The 16,230-nt window shown below is 54.5% G+C and overlaps 5 protein-coding genes across 5 annotated transcripts; 3 read left to right on the forward strand and 2 right to left on the reverse strand.

The window, feature by feature from the left end:
* Positions 1-336: 336 nt before the first annotated feature.
* On the forward strand, positions 337-3,393 carry HER10_EVM0002150 (UDP-glucose,sterol transferase; the record flags this gene model as incomplete). Its single annotated transcript, XM_035471875.1, has 6 exons — positions 337-421; positions 488-1,148; positions 1,202-1,362; positions 1,419-1,782; positions 1,839-2,189; positions 2,264-3,393. 6 exons carry the CDS (start codon positions 337-339, stop codon positions 3,153-3,155), a joined length of 2,514 nt encoding a protein of 837 aa, XP_035328953.1. The 3' UTR covers positions 3,156-3,393.
* A 2,473-nt stretch (positions 3,394-5,866) lies between these two features.
* HER10_EVM0000464 (SPFH domain/Band 7 family protein) lies at positions 5,867-7,976 on the forward strand. The gene is made up of 3 exons (XM_035482831.1): positions 5,867-6,566; positions 6,640-7,223; positions 7,275-7,976. Exons 1-3 carry the CDS (start codon positions 6,206-6,208, stop codon positions 7,566-7,568), a joined length of 1,239 nt encoding a protein of 412 aa, XP_035328766.1. The 5' UTR covers positions 5,867-6,205; the 3' UTR covers positions 7,569-7,976.
* A 1,332-nt stretch (positions 7,977-9,308) lies between these two features.
* HER10_EVM0008454 (uncharacterized protein) lies at positions 9,309-10,468 on the reverse strand. Its single transcript, XM_035477974.1, has one exon. The coding sequence runs from the start codon at positions 10,050-10,052 to the stop codon at positions 9,423-9,425; it is 630 nt and encodes a 209-aa protein (XP_035329740.1). The 5' UTR covers positions 10,053-10,468; the 3' UTR covers positions 9,309-9,422.
* A 532-nt stretch (positions 10,469-11,000) lies between these two features.
* On the forward strand, positions 11,001-11,738 carry HER10_EVM0008104 (uncharacterized protein; the record flags this gene model as incomplete). Its single annotated transcript, XM_035477638.1, has 1 exon — positions 11,001-11,738. One exon carries the CDS (start codon positions 11,001-11,003, stop codon positions 11,736-11,738), a length of 738 nt encoding a protein of 245 aa, XP_035329695.1.
* Positions 11,739-13,310: 1,572 nt separating this feature from the next.
* Positions 13,311-14,237, reverse strand: HER10_EVM0010441 (uncharacterized protein; the record flags this gene model as incomplete). Its single annotated transcript, XM_035479901.1, has 3 exons — positions 13,311-13,392; positions 13,658-13,810; positions 13,903-14,237. The coding sequence occupies 3 exons, from the start codon at positions 14,235-14,237 to the stop codon at positions 13,311-13,313; spliced, it is 570 nt and encodes a 189-aa protein (XP_035329986.1).
* Between the last annotated feature and the right edge of the window lie 1,993 nt (positions 14,238-16,230).

Here is a 16,230-nt window from a genome sequence, read left to right on the forward strand (position 1 = left end):
CTTTTCTAAGCAGCAGGGAACACCTCCCTTCGCTCTACGGTCACCCCGAAGCAGCGAGACCAGTTGAGTTTCGGGCCGCTCATTTGGTATTCATGACATTGGATGCCTAGCTGATAGTAACAAGTAGATCCACTGGCTAACCTGAGAAAAGCCGACTTACTGACGCGGCCTTACCCAGGAGGCTATGCGGCAAGGTACCAGGTATGGCAAGGTATGCTTAAGTCTCTTTAAATGTCCCTGACCCTGCCCCTCCCTGTCTCCTACTTTAGTCCCCGGTTCTCTTCTACTATCCACTCTCAACACCACACAGCTATTCAGCACATGAATTACAGGAACATGGAAGGCGAAAAGAGAGAGACATTTGGATCCTCCAGGGAGTCCAAAGCTTCGGCTCTTGGGCTCGAGGACCTCTATGTCGAAGGTAAAGCAACCCAAAGGCCCTGCAGTAATTCTTGGAGCAAACACTCAACGTCGTCTCGAACAGAAGACGAACCATCCAGCTCAACGCAAGCCGAAGACCAGACACCGCCCGAGTACACACCTCAATACACTCCACAACGCCAATGGCCAATGCCCCTCAACATCGTAGTCCAGGTCGTCGGCTCTCGAGGCGACGTCCAACCCTTCCTCGCCCTCGCATCCGCCCTTCAGAAAGCAGGCCACCGCGTCCGCATCGCAACGCATCCGCAGTTCTCCGCCTTTGTCCTTGAGTCTAACAACTCCGTCCCGAACTCTCCGAACAAAATCGAGTTCTTCCCCGTCGGCGGCGACCCGGCCGACCTCATGGCCTACATGGTCGAGTCACCCTCCCTGATCCCCAAAATGTCGCAGATCCGCGCAGGCATCATCCAGCGGAAGCGCGACATGTACGTCGAGATGCTCGACGGCTTCTGGCGGTCCTGCGTCCACCCGGATCCCCTTTCCAACGTTCCCTTTGTCGCCGATGCCATTATTGCCAACCCGCCGAGCTTTGCCCATGTGCACTGCGCCCAGGCGCTGGGGATCCCGGTGCATTTGATGTTTACGATGCCGTGGAGCAGCACCAAGGCGTTTCCGCATCCGTTGGCGAATATTGGATTCTCAAAAGCGGATAAGAAGAGCACAAATCATGCTTCGTATGCTGCTGTTGAGTTTCTGACGTGGCAGGGGTGAGAATATTTCTCTTCACATGCCAGTGGCTATAATACTAACAGCGGAATAGCCTGGGAGATCTTGTTAATGTGTGGCGAGTCCAGTCACTTGGATTGGAACCTGTTCCGTCTACTGAGGGACATCGTATATTGGAAAGTCTGCAAGTCCCATTTACATACTGTTGGTCGCCATCCCTCGTGCCCAAGCCCAGCGACTGGGGTCCGCACATTGGTAAGTTCCCCATTGAGAACTCCCTTTTTTCGAGTCAACCTGACCATCAACAACAGACATCAGTGGCTTCTTCTTCCGCGATCCTGCACCGTACACGCCACCTCCCGACCTCGAAGCCTTCCTCAAGGCCGGCCCACCACCCATATACGTCGGATTCGGGAGTATTGTGGTTGGCGGAATCGGTGGCCTCATGACCATGGTCCTCAGCGCAATCAAGGCGACAGGAGTCAGAGCCATTATTTCGAGAGGCTGGAGCAATTTGAACGGCGAGGAGTCAGACAACGTGTTTTACGTGGGCGATTGCCCACACGAGTGGCTATTCCAGCAAGTCGCCGCCGTCATTCACCACGGCGGCGCCGGTACTACAGCCTGCGGACTGAGATACGGAAAGCCTACGACCATTGTTCCCTTCTTTGGAGAGTGAGTAGAAACATTAAACCACCTGGGTTGCACTGTTACTGACACTTGCCCCATAGCCAACCGTTCTGGGGCGCCGTCGTAGCAGAAGCCGGCGCAGGACCAGACCCCATCCCCTACCGCTCCCTCACATCCCAAAAGTTGATCCAGGCCATCCAGCTCTGCCTTTCCCCGGACGCCGTCCGCTCGGCCAGAAAGCTCGCCGACGCAATGCAGAGGGAGAACGGCGTCCAGGCTGCCGTCGACGCCTTCCATGCCAACCTGCCGCAGTCGAAAATGGGCTGCGATTTCTTCTCCGACCAGCCCGCGGCGCTGGTCTACGGCAGAGGCAAGAAGCAGGTCAAGATGTGTAGACCCGTCGCGTCCATCCTGGTCAAGAATGGTAAACTGCAGCGGAAGCAGCTCAAGTCGTACGTGATTAACTCATACACTCGATTCAAGGACCCTCTCCATGCCGCTTGTTACTGACACTATTCTTTTGCAGATACCGATCGAAACCGACAAACATCGAGAACCAGAGATGGGACCCTCTGACGGCAGTATCAGCAGCCTCCCTCTCGACAATCGTCAAAATGGCAGGCGCCACAGCCGACATCATTGTCAAGCCCTTTGAGCAGTACAAACGCACCAGCGAGTCCGGCGAGAACCTCGAAGAGCAGCAGCAAGTCGAGAACACGCAAAGACACAGCCAAGCCCCCGCGTTTGCGATGCTTCCTCTCCCTGGCGTCGGTGTTCCGGACGGGGCAGTGGCAGCAGCATCAGCAGTAGACGAGAAAACTTCCTCGGCCCGGCCGCCGCCATCCAGGGGTAGCCGAGACTCATCCTCCAACGGCGGCGCAAAACCAGGCGCCATGGCAGCAGCAGCAGCCAACGGCGTAGGCAAACTCGCGGGCAACGCGACGAAAGGTTTGCTCGTCGACATACCCCTCGCCGTGACGGAGGGTCTCCGCGCGGTGCCGAACCTCTACGGCGAGCCCGTCCGCAAGCACGACGCCGTCGAGGGGTTCCGCAGCGGCGTCTCGGTAGCGGGCAAGACGTTTTGCCAGGACATGAAGGGCGGGCTGACAGACATCTTTGTTCACACGTACACGGGCAAAAAGGAGCAGGGTGCGCTGGGTGCGGCCAAGGGATTGGGGAAGGGGGTGGTTAGTCTTGTGACGAAGAGTACTGCTGCGACGTTTGGGTTGGTTAGTTACCCGGCGCAGGGGATCTATAGGAGTATCTGGGCTGCGTCGTATGCGGATACGAGGAGGAGCATTGAGGATGAGAAGTTGTTGGAGGGGGATTGGATGGTGTCCATGAGCCCTGGGTGGAAGATGGATCATGCTGCTATTGTGGAGGATTTTGAGGGGATGAAGGGGACCAGAGGACAGTGATGAGTGAGTTTTGCCTTGTTGGAAAGAGGTCGTAATGGTTGTCAGCACCTCTGGCTGTGTTTTTGCAAGGCGTTGCGGTAGACGTGGGATTAGTGTGGCTTAAGATTGAACCAGGAACCAGGCCTTGATCTTGACCCCGACTGTCATCATCCCGTGATGGATACCCCACATGATGGATCTTCTAGAAGAATTCGATAGCTTATTTCATATGGGTTATTTTGCCGTGCCTAGATCGTACAGTTCCTCCACATCTAGGGTAGGTATCGTGACTCCAACACAGCCATTGCCACATTGACTTATACGGGATCGTGGCAGTGATCTACGAAACCATAGTGGCACGGATGATTAGGCACCACGCGATGTCAGCTTAGTTACTATGTACTAGGTAGTCAACCTCGTACAAGATGGGAATGACGATGGAATTGCAAGATCGTGGACGAGGGATGCACGGCGGCGCAGGGGTGGCGGAAAAGGAAGGCTTCTGGAAGGATTCGACGGCGGGGCACTCGTTGGTGGCTGAGCTTATCAGGGAATATTCGGAGCAGTAAGATCTACAATTGTTTTCGAACAGAGCTCAGCTATGCCCACATTTAGACAGCAAGCGAGACCACGTAGTAAGACGACAAGGATGATGTAGAATTGGAATCAGTCAACCATTTAAGCCTTGTGGAGTCTGCGTTCGCCCTGCGGGAGCATGTGACGAAGGTTATGGGTTCAACGTGGAGACGGTCTCGCCGGGTGCTGGATTCGGTGAGAGTCGGCCAAAGATTACAGCCGCCCGCGGGTCGCCACCGGAAATTGGTGTTGGTTTGTCGGGATGAAGGCGGAGGATCGGCCGACATTCTAGCCAATCCGGAGTATGATGTCAAGTTGCTCAAAACACCCAAGAGATATTGATGCGCGGAAAGGCAGAGATTGAAAGCTCTTGGTCCAAGTTCGCCGGGCGACAAATATTGGCGGGGCAGTGCCGGGTCACGCGTGCCGGAGAGACGCTAGGGCCACTTTCGGAAAGGTGGAGACATGCGGCCGGCGTGGATTGGCCGATCCGGAGGCTGAGAGTTGTGAATGGCGTTCTGCCCAGAAGCTGGGCGGCGACGGTAGATTGAGTGGGGACGACACAACTTTACCTTAAGGTACAGAGAACAATGTAAGAATATGCACGAGCGGTCGGAGGCGCATTCTCAAGAGCGGAGTCAATGAAGTCATTCCCATGTCTCCAAATTCCTCGGACTTTGAGAGAGGCTTTGCGATAAAGGATCCGTTGGTGGGTGATTACCGGCCGCCGGAGCCGTTAGGTAACGGGTAGATAGATACCTTACCTTAGCTACCTAGGTAGAGCAAGCCCCTTGTCATGCCATGCAATTATTAGCTGAAAGCAGTCGGCGAACGATCATGATGTCTGACTTGAGGGTATAGTATTCGTAGTGTAGGATTCTCCAAATCTCGGCGCTGGGGTTCCATGATATCATGCCACTCTGCCATGCCCTCCCTTAGCGGAAGTCGGCACGCGCAAGGACGTTGATTGGCTGTGGTGTATGCTGGGGTGACAGGGCCCCGAATATCATGACACAGAGATGAATGATGTGTGAAACGTTCTCCGTTGGCGTGTGACATTTGGTCGATAGTTGCAGACTCAGTACCTAACTCAATTGCCCCTGGCAGACAGACAGCCGCCTGGAGCTTGTCGAGATCAGACGGCGTGTTTGGATGGGATGGTGTGCAGTTTTTCTCGGAGAGGTTGGAGAAGTGCAAAGGTACCACATTGCAACCGCTCGCCCGCCCTGAGCAGTCAGCAGTCAGCAATCAACCCCGTGTGCGGCGTGTCTTGGCTGTAGCCAAGGCTGATTGAAGGACGGATTGGGTCCGCCACCGCTCTGCCACCAAGGACGGACGGACCGTTGGGATCGGATCGTGAGGTTTTTTTTTTTTTTTTTTTTTTTTTTGTTGCCTAGGCAGCGAAGAATGGAGAGGGCGGAGCAGCGACATTGCCCTCGTGGTAAAGTTTGGAAGCAGTCGGGCGATCACACTTGGTCGATGCGCGCAGTTGAGGGTGAAAGTCGCGCTGTCTATCCGGGCAAAAGAGAAGAAACAACCATGTCGCTCTGATTGGGGTGTAGGGACCTTGAAGGTAAGACGGCAGACCGGCAGCTTCGCGATTGGGCGCGATATGGAAAGTCAAGCCGTCGCATCGGTGTCGATTCTGCTAGCATTGCGGTTTTTTTTGAGGCCGTCCATGACCACGAGATCTCTTCAAGATATTAGCTGCCCCGGTGTAGGTATCTACCTTAGGTATCTAGGTAGGCAAGTGATGATGCGGAATGTGTGCCGAGAAGAACAGTCAGCAAGATGTCTACCTTAAGGTACCTCAGTGCAGGCAGAAAGAACGTCGTGACCGTGAAAGGAAGGAAGCTCAAATTGAGCATGGGCCACCGCATGTTGGAGTTTCGCGGGCAGTGCAGGTTGCTCTCCACCGTCGGGCACGTTTGCCCCGCATGGCTCCAGCGTTCCTTCCCTGGTGCTCTCATCCCTGCCCCGTTCAACAGCCCACGGACACAGACGGGGCAACCAACTGGAACATGGGGCAGGTACCTCTAGCTCCGTTCTTGCACTTTTCGATATCATTGTCACCTTAGTGAGTCTTGAGGGAGGTGCTGCGAGACCCCTGCTCCACCCTTCGGCTCCTGTAGCTTCTTTTTCGCGGTTTGCGACTGCCTCCTCTCCTCTCCCGCCTATCATTGCGCTTGCCGATAGCTCAGTGCCACCACCACCTCAGAAAGAAGGCCCCAAGAAGATGACCCCAAGGAAAGAGAGAGAGCTCCTGGGCACAAACACAGCCCACCCTGTGTACTCCATGTCCCACGAAATGATTCGACCCTTGCTCTTAGACCCGTCGGATGTCTATGATCCCTTGGTCTTAGAACTCTTAGTGCAGTCCCCGGTCTTCATTCTCCCCTCGACACATCTCCATTTCGTACCTACCTACCCCAGACGTCGTCTACTTAAGAACCTCGTGCCCCCATCCATCACAGGTCGTATTTTGATTAGCACACATGGTTCATCACTCAGAATCCACCCCCGAAGCTTCTGATCATCTAGATACCCGCACTCGACAAGCTTCTTCTTCCAACACATCTGCACGACACCTTCTCCAAACCAGCTCGTCTCGATCGCATTCGCCCACGATGAGCGCCCCGCAACACGAGAGCACTTCTACGGGCAAGGCCCGTGCCCCCGATTATGAGGAGCGCAGCGAAACCACGGCCAACGGTGGCGGTCTTGGTCTTGGACAGGGCGGCTTCAAGCCTCACAATGAGATGACGGTCCAGCCTCCCACCAAGGAGGATCTCCAGCGCAGCTACGCCAGAGTTGTCGCCGAAGATGCCAACCCCAAGGGTTGGTACGGAACCATGAGTAAGTCTGATACCTGCATCCGCCTCTCCTCCAAGCCTATCTCAGACCACTAATACGACTTCATCACCACCAGTCAACACCTTTGGTGCCTGCATTGGTACTCTTGGTGCCATCCCCTGCTGCATCGTCTGCCCGAACCCTTACAAGAACGTGAACCAGGGTAATGTCGGCCTCGTCACCAAGTTTGGCAAATTCTACAAGGCCGTCGACCCTGGTCTTGTCAAGGTCAACCCTCTCAGCGAGAAGCTCATTCAGGTCGACGTCAAGATTCAAATGGCAGAGGTTCCCCAGCAGACTTGCATGACCAAGGACAACGTCACCCTGCACCTCACCTCTGTCATCTACTACCACATTGTCGCACCTCACAGAGCCGCCTTCGGTATCTCCAACGTCCGCCAGGCTCTGATGGAGCGAACCCAGACCACTCTCCGCCACGTCGTCGGTGCCCGCATTCTCCAGGATGTTATTGAGCGTCGTGAGGAGATTGCTCAGTCCATTGGCGAGATCATCGAGGATGTCGCTGCCGGATGGGGTGTTCAGGTCGAGAGCATGCTCATCAAGGACATCATCTTCAGCCAAGAGTTGCAGGAGTCGCTGTCCATGGCTGCTCAGAGCAAGCGTATCGGTGAGAGCAAGATCATCGCAGCCAAGGCTGAGGTACGCATCCTAAATATCACATGATTGCATTTCATCACTAACACAACCTAGGTCGAATCCGCCAAGCTCATGCGCCAGGCTGCCGACATTCTGTCGTCTGCCCCTGCCATGCAGATCCGCTACCTGGAAGCCATGCAGGCGATGGCCAAGTCTTCCAACAGCAAGGTCATCTTCCTGCCTGGTCCTGGCCAGACCATGCCCAACATTCAGCAGTCGCTCAGCGGCAACAACCAAGCGGGCGAGTCGAGCGGTGCCAATCACGGCACTGGCGACTTCAACGACTTTGGAGGTCAGGATTCCGGCTTTCAGCAAGCCATTAACTCTCGTGTCATCGAAAACATCTGAGTTCGCACCGAGTGCTGACTTGAGGTCTCGTGTGGGGGAATAGCTTGGTCACACTAAAGCCGACCCCTTTACGGCTGTCACCAATCACGCTTTGATTCTCTTGCTGCGACGTCAATACCCCCTTGCGCTTCACGATACTCCGACACGACTGATTTTTCAAATACCCCTTTGCGACGAACAATTCTATACAACGAAATAGTAAAACCATAAAAAAAAAAAACATGTACTTGTAGGACGCGGGAGAGATGTGGGGTGAGGATGGACAGAGGCCTGCTCGGGGGATGATACCTCAAATCGGCATGATCACATTGGACGGGCTTTGCAGTATACCCATTTCATTCGCTTGGAATTCGACTCGGAGGACATAATGCTAATGGTACTGAAATTGAATACGAATTTCCACCTCGATCTACTTGACTGTGTCTACTGAAAGTGTCTCCTTGTCCATCCTATTGCATGCATGGACTCCCGTGACATCAGCTTCATATGACCTTGTCGGCTTCAAGCGAGCACAAACACGACTAGGCCCTTGTAATGTGTCGGCATCTATATCAGGCAAAAGAAACTGTAGTCTGACGCCGCCTGACTTACGAAGTGATGATAATCGTCCTGGCCTCCCACTCAGCCATGGACGCGTATTATCAAATTCAAGGGACTACATACACCTACGATCTCTGTCTACTGTAGATTCGAAACATTGTCCCAAACAACAGATAAGCACCGCCCAGCAGACTGTGGATGACTGTTTTTGCCAGCTGACACAACCAATTGGGCAGGACCAGCCAACAATGGTGGCAAGGAAAACCTCTGCAACATGGAGTAACCGCTCGATCCTCGCTAGCGTGGAATCGAACCCAGAGTCTTTTCAGCAACTTGGAAGACGAAAGGGGGTTGGACCTCGCATCTCAAGCCGTTTGACTACTTGGTTAGACTGATGAGGGAAATGTGAGTGATTTGGAGTGAGATAGGACCGAGCTCAAGGGATGAGTTGGAGCACTGATTGGATAGAGTGGGATGGAATGAAAATGAGAATGGGAAGGTGTGAGTGATGTGTATGGGACTAAAACTGAGAGTTGACCGGGTATTTGTGGGCGAACGTGAGCGAGGGACGGCGTGACGAAAGATGAGGAACAATTATAGATGGGCTAGTAGCCTGCTATGAACCATGTCCATGAACGTAAGAGACACTCGCTCTGCAGAAATCATCACACCAACAAGGAGTACCTCTTCACGTAGCATCCTCTACAAGATGCTGGACGCACGTTGAAGCAGTCTCGGATTCAGTCGTCGACACTCTTTTTATATAGCTTACCTTCTTTCGTCACCAACGGGGGCTGGGGAGCAGGCTGCTGTAAACGATCCAAGGTGGTATTTTTAGGAAGACGATGGCCTAGGTAGGTAAACGACTGCCTACTTCTTGGACAATAAAGCAGGTGATGTCACGGCAGGAACAAAAACCGAATGCTGGACGACTACTTCCACAGTCTTGGAAGACGTTTCCGATAGGGCTTGATATATCTTTTGTTCTTTTGTCCCCGATGGTGGCTTGGGCGGCAATCTGTTTGGAACGATGGTCTTGGGTGATAAGGAATGCCGTCATTACCTACTTATCAGAATTTTGTCAGACTCTAGAAATTTCTAGAAGCTTTTACACAAAGATTGGTACTGCTGGAAGACTCTCGGACCAAGACATCAATGTTGCCCTACTATACAACTGCGAGCTTGTTCGTTTGCTGTTGTGATATGTGGTATGTAAATGGATAGATGCTCAGCCTAGGTATTATACCACTATTATACAATCTCAAATCAACGACATGCCTGAACCAGGCAACGTAGTATCCAAGCAAATGACACTCACGTCTCCTTCCAGGGCAGCGCAATCTCAACAGGCAGCATATCCTTCTCCACCATGCCAACCAACGCCTTGGCCTCCAAGCCCTTCAGCGCGCCCATGACCTCCTCATACCCAGCGGCACTCAACCCTTCCTTGCGATCGCAGTAGATATCAACACCCTCCTTGGTAAAGACCGTGGGCGCAAACCACGTAACAGCCCACCTCTCCACCTCCCCGCTGCCTTCGATCGACCTCTCCCCCCACCCGAGAACCTCCCAATGACTGCCCACGAAGAACAACCACCCTTTCCCCCGCCAGTCCCAGACGGAGGTATCCCCGACGGCGCAGGCGGTGTCGACGCCCTTTACGGATTTGACGGCCGTGGAGGGGTGGGGCGTCTTGTTGGACTCGTACTCGACGAGGTCATCTATGCGGGCGGTACCGTCTGGTTTCGGGGCCATGGAGGCGTAGGAGATACGGACGTTGCGGGCGTCGCGCCACATTGCGAGGGTGGAGTGGGTTACGGACCAGGTGCGGAGGAGCCATTCGAGGGGCGGGGCGGAGAAGGTTGATGATGATGATGATGGGGAGGTGGCGGTTGTGTATTTCGAGGGGGAGCGGAGGGTTACTGTTGTTGGTGGGGACGCCATGATGCTCTGTATCTGTTGCAAAGATGTTGAGGTGGATGTTGCGGAGGTTGAAGTTGTGCTTCGGAGCTTGTGTGGAGCTTCGTGGGAGTGTCGCTGTTGGCAACACTATCAGGAGGATGTTTCCGGTAAGATGTCGCGTTTTAGAGCTCGGGTATTCACGTGCGACTGCGAATCAAAGTGGTGCCGCTGTATTCGGGGTTTTTAGAGAAGAGGTTGTCGTTGTCAAGATCTTGGAATGAAGTTGAAAAACAAGCGCAAACCATGGCCCCAAGCTCCGTGATCCGCGCCAGGGGTACGGAGTACGTCGCGTTTCAAATGATGTCAGCGACTCAGCGGCCCCGACGATTGAGACTCGAGCATTTTCCCCTTCCTCTCCAATTCTGTGCCATGGAGAGGGAGTAGCTTGGGATGTAGCGGTTTAACTGTGCACTCATCACACAATGCTTTTGATTCGCAAATGAAGTATTGCTCTCTCATTCGCCCATATCTACAGCCGCAAATACCCGAACATGTCGTCCGTCATTCTTTTATCGACGACATGCCATTCAAAAGACCCTGGAAATCTAGAAGCCCCCAAGTTATTTCCCTACCTAGGTACCTAGCTCAGGTACCTCATGCCCCGGTCCCACGAGGCTGTAATTAAGCGGGCCAGTGCCGGACAAGGGTCTTAATTCAACATTTTTTCCTCTTTCCCTCCTCTTTCTCTGAGAAAAGTCCGCGGCTCTTCCCGCGCCCAAAGCTCCTTTTCTGTTCCTCTTTGGCTGACTGCTTTTTTCCCTCCCCACATCGCCCGGAGCTGTTTCTTTCCTGCAGGAAGTCGGCCTACTTTACTTTATCCATACCAACGTCTCTTTTTCAACGTCATCGCCCATACTTCTCCCGCAGCGAACGCCCTTTCGCAACGACGGCCCAACCGACCCCGTGTGACCAACTTCCTCACCGCCTACAATGGACGAAGACGACTCCCTCGCAATCGACCCCGAAATGGCAGCCTTCATGGGCTTCGCCTCCTTCGGAACCCAACCAGCCGCCAAGAAGCGCAAGTACAACCACCGCACCGACGCCGTCTCCTCCGCGACCGGCGCGAACCAGACTGCCCTCGCCCCTCGCGCTCCGCGCCCCGCTCCGTCGACGACGACCGACATTGCTGCCGCGCCCGCCGCCAACGCCGATGAGATAGCCCTCGACGATGACGATGAAGACGACGGATCTGCTGTTGTCGCCGCCGCTGGTGACGTGGACGCAGAGGAAGGCGGCGCAAATCTCTACTCAGATCCAACCGTTGCCCCGGCCCTCGCCCACGCGCAAAGCCTGATAGATGAATTGGCCAACCAGGGCGCGGCAGTAGAAGATGGAATCTCGGCACCGCAGGCACAGAGCACAGCCTCCTCTCTTCCAACGTCATCGGCCCTACCCCAGCGGCCCGATGCGTCGTGGGGTAAGAAAATGGGAACCGCTCCGACGACGATGCCGACGAGGGAACGCCCTGAGCAGCATCAGCACCAGCACCAGCGTGGCGGTCGCGGGGGGTACCAGCAGCAACAGAGGAACGATGGCAAGCCTTGGTGGGAGGGCTACTACGACCCCGCGTCGAATGAGAACCCATGGGAGAGGCTGGAGAAGAAGGCTGGAGTTCTGTCCAAGGGGACTTGGGTGGCGAGGGGTACCCAACCTCAGACGGCTTGATTGAATGTCGACGGACTATCGATGTTTAATGTGGCATGGGCTGGCATATGAGAGGCATGTGGATCATGGTACCGAGTGTTTGGTCAACATATATCAATATGCTTACCACACCTCCACCTACACCACTTCTCAACCATGCGACTTGGCACATCGACATACGACTCACCGGCTACCTCACCGACCACGTCACGTGATATCCCTATCCGCATGGAACATAGGCCAGGGGCAAACATCATGGCCCATCCATCACCTGATATATCACTGGATATATGGGACCCCCCAGACTTGGCCAAGGCCTGGGGGGTTGTTACGGTGGCATTACGGAGACCCTAGCATCACGACGGTACTGTTACGGTGGATATATCGTGGACCAGCAGCCCGGCAAAGGGCCACCACGACCGAACAAGAAGAGAGTATGATATGACTATGGATCCCGAGACGGAGAAATACTCTGTCGTCGCTACAGAACCACCGAGAGGGTCAGAGGAACATGACCCACGTCCAGCTCCCCGTCGCTATCCTTCCCGAAAGAGCAATATCCCACCGCCCCGAAGAGGACAAGCGCCTCCAGACAGATTGCCAACAATTTTGTACCCTCACCTTGGGCCTGGTCTCCTTGTCTCCCGTCCCCTCCCTCCTGGTCTCCACCGAGCCGTTCTACCGGCCTAGAGACCCTTCCAACGACTACTGCAGCCCCCGGGCTACTTGGCCCTGGCCCCGTCGCCCTCGGAAGGAGGGGGTAAGGTGTACTTTTAACAACATAGCCGCCCCAAGTCATTTTCCCATTCATCCAATCATGTCTCATAATCATCTCGTGCAACAAAAACATCCCCCGCTCTCTCTCTCAAGGCGAAAGGTCAAAAGAAGGTCGGTCGGAACCCCACAACAGCCCTACGTCTGCCAAATCTGGGGGAAAACTACCCAGGGCATGTACCTACGTGTGTGTGGAGGTTTACCGGGCGCTTGGGAATGATGTTTCCCCATTCAACCCACTCCTAACTCGACCCTGCTCCAGCTCGCAGCTCGCATGTCCGCCGCCCTGCCCGTCGCAAAAGCAGCGTGAGATGGGCGGCTAGGCGGGCCCCCCATGCTCGCCCCGCGCCGTGCCGCTGCGCGTCAAGCCGTCCCGGCTGTCAGGGTTCGCCTAGGGCCCCTGTCTCCTCTCTTCCCCTCCCTTGCTTTGCCAGCCCAATATGTACCCAAGAAAAAAATGGTGGTAAGTAAACAAGCGGAGATGGAGGGAGGCGTGCGCTCATCCAAAGGAAATCAAATGCAAAGTAAATCTCCGGGAATCTGGTATCTTGGTTCCTGCAGTTTTGTCGGCAGGGATGTATGTATGTCGTGCGTTTTTGTGTGGTGTGGTGGTAGTGGTAGTAGCAATGGTGGTGGTGGTGACGGCAGGCTGGAACTTTTTTCTTTTGGTCGCAGTTGAAAATGGCACGCTGGAAAAAAAACAAGGCTGAAAAAAAGGAGAAGCTCGCCGCTTGCTTTCAACGTCGTCGGTGTCGCGCGGCTGAGAGGCTTTCGCAACTCAATCCGCTGCAAACCACCCAAAATACCAGAGGAAATTCTCTAGTACTCGGGCGACGGATAGCGAGCGCGGGCCTTGCTGTACTCCTTGGTGTGCTTGCGAGAAGTCTTGCTCTTGAGCGATCTGCACAAAAAAAGAGGTCCGCGTGTTAGCCGCAATGTCTCAGATCTCGCAGATTTTACCCCCCGAAAGATTTCCTTTTCCGCACGCCCAACGTTGTAGTCGCGCAATTCAATCGGACCAGCGATCCGGTTCAGATAGTTCCCCACTGGTTCGCGGGGAAAACTTCTGGGATCGCATACTGCAGTACTGCAGATTTGTCTCTCCTTTGAATTTTTTCCGGAGTCCCGGAAGAGGCAATGGAGAGAGAAAAAAAGGTGCAACTTACGAGACTTTCTTCTGCGTCCACTCGAGGTCCGCGCGCACGTCCTGAGCGTCGCGGTAACCCTCGTTGAAGCGCTCGCGCGTCTTTGCGAGACGAGCTTGCGCCTTCTTTTGCAGCTCCAGCAGCTCACGGTGCTTTGCGTTGAGCTTTCCGGATCTATTTTTTGCATTCCTCTTCGTTAGCCTCTTTGTTCTGTTTCGCCGCCGCATACGGGATGCGCCGCACGCCACACCGAGGAAGCAACTTACGTTTGCGCCTGGACCGCAATGTTGCGGTCGAGAGGAATGGGGTCAAAGGTCTGGGCGAAGCGGTCCTGCATGTAGTCGTTGAAGTCGACACCGCTGGCCGAGTGGTGGGTGCTCTCGTAGTCGCCGCTGTTGCTTCCAGCGTAGCTGGAGTTGGCCACTGAGTAGCCGCCAGAGTAGCCGCTGTTACTATATGATGGACCGGTGCCAGAGCTGACGGACTCATCTGTCTCTGGAGGCGATACAGAGTAGGTGCTGCTGTAGCTTGGGTAGTGCTGGCCCTTGTGGGAGGGGACGGGCAAAGGGAGGGTGTAGTGGGAGTTGTAGTGGGAAGACATGATGGGCGCAAGGAGGAGGTGGAGGCCGGCAGTTGACGATAGAGGCGTGACGTGTACTTTGTGTACGATGTGGGAACTTGTCTGAAGCAAACAAGGGATGACTAAGTCCAAGTGTCGACTGGGGATGGCGGCACTCTGTGAGACAGAGTCAAGTGTGCAAGGAAGTTGCTTGTTGGGCAAAGAAGAGAACTTGGAGAAAGCTATAGGGAAGCTTCAAGATAGTCCAGGAATCTGATGATGAGAAAGGAAGAAGAAGTGAATAAAATCAAGCCGCTCAAGTTGTGCCCTTTTATACTTTTCCGAAACCCTCCTCGGACTCCATATTCTTCGTCTGTTTGGAAGGGGGATAAGACATCAAGCCTCGATTCGTCCGATGACAAGCCGTGGCTTCATCATTAACCGGGTCTCCTTCCGCGGAAGGGGGAACAGACGGAATGGTCCAAGGGCATGATGTGATGGGATGATCAGAGAAAGAGAGAGAGAGAGCGGCCAAAAGGGTCGCAGACAACAACGTCCACCATGGACATGGACATGGACATTGACATTGACAAGGACCATGATGAGCGGCAGCCGGTCGACCTGCCTGGGCCTGGTCTAGCCTGTGCGTTAGTGACAGGGAAGTGGCATAGACTAGACCCTGTCTTCACCCGCAACACTTGTTGATGTGGAGATATGGGCCGTGGAGAAGAGAGGAGACAAAAGTGAAAAAAAGAAGAGAGAGGGAGAGATATCCAACGACGATGAGGCGTTTGGATGTTGAGGGTGTGGGCATTGGAAGGGGTGGCAGCCGGACGGTGGTGGGAGGGTGATGGGCAGAGCCATTGGCCAACCAAAGGAGAAGCAGGGAAAGCAGATTGCTACTACGTCTGCATGCTGCGTTTCCTATTTCTCAAGAGGAAAGTAAAAAATGATGGGAAAAAACGCGGCAAGTATCAAAGGCAAAGAAGAGGACTGAGAGAGGGAGCAAGGGAGCAAGAGGTGTCTGCATATGCCGAGGGAGGCGACTATCACAAGTGGGATTGGTGGAGATAGTCCACGATGGGGTGGATGGGAGTGGGCAGACCGGAACGGGTAAAGGATCTAATATCTCTGCGAGTCTGTGGAATATCCAGACGAGAGATGCCAAATACTGTGGTAGCCAGGGCCGATACTTACGGAGAAACGAAAGGAGAGAACAGTCCGATAAACTCAAGGGGGCACGGACTTGGCCGACGCAGGTTGGCAAAAGAGCAGGATGGGAGGGCAAAAAGGACGAGACAAGACAAGACACACACGGAGAAGAACGCAGGTATGTGGGTTCAAGCAAAGGCAGAAGAGAGGGGAAAAACGATGCATGTCGTGTAAAACGGCGAACCAAGAGACATGCAGTTCCAGACATTGCCGAACCACCCACCTGATGACAAGGGAGGTACAACCTCGAAAGTATTTCCGCACTACCTTACTCATTTTTACCGACTAAAGGCAAGGATGGAATGGCTGCAACCTGCAAGCCAGGGGCATGGGGCTCTGTGGGCAGGGACGGACGTCTTTCAGTCCACGTCCATGGCGTGGAGGGTTCCTTCATCGACCTTGGGCTGTGTGGTTTGTGGTTGCTTGGGGTGGCTCCCCCCCCCTCCCTTCCGTCCACGCCCGTGCGGTGTCAAGAAGGATAGAAGGTGCTTTAGCTCCAAAAGGGGCCGAGGCGTGGGAAAGAAGGTGTGGGTGTAAGAGGTGTGTGTAGAATCTAGAAGTGTACCTACGCAGAAGAGTCCGGAAGGCAAACGGGACGTTGGTTGTGGGCAGTCACACACCCCTCCCCCCGGGGAATCCAACGACGACGTCTCCTTCTGGCGGACAGGACACACGCCATGGCCGTAGATGGGAGGTGAAAGAAAAAGGACGTATGACGGAGGGCCATGCGGGTCGTATGTGTTATATCGACCCAGTCAGACGCAAGCCGAACCGGCCTTTCAACCGTCCGGAGAGGGGCTACAGTATGGTTCTGATTCGTGAC

This window comes from Colletotrichum scovillei, assembly GCF_011075155.1.
Source record: "Colletotrichum scovillei strain TJNH1 chromosome Unknown Contig00009, whole genome shotgun sequence".
Taxonomy (NCBI): Eukaryota; Fungi; Ascomycota; class Sordariomycetes; order Glomerellales; family Glomerellaceae; genus Colletotrichum; species Colletotrichum scovillei.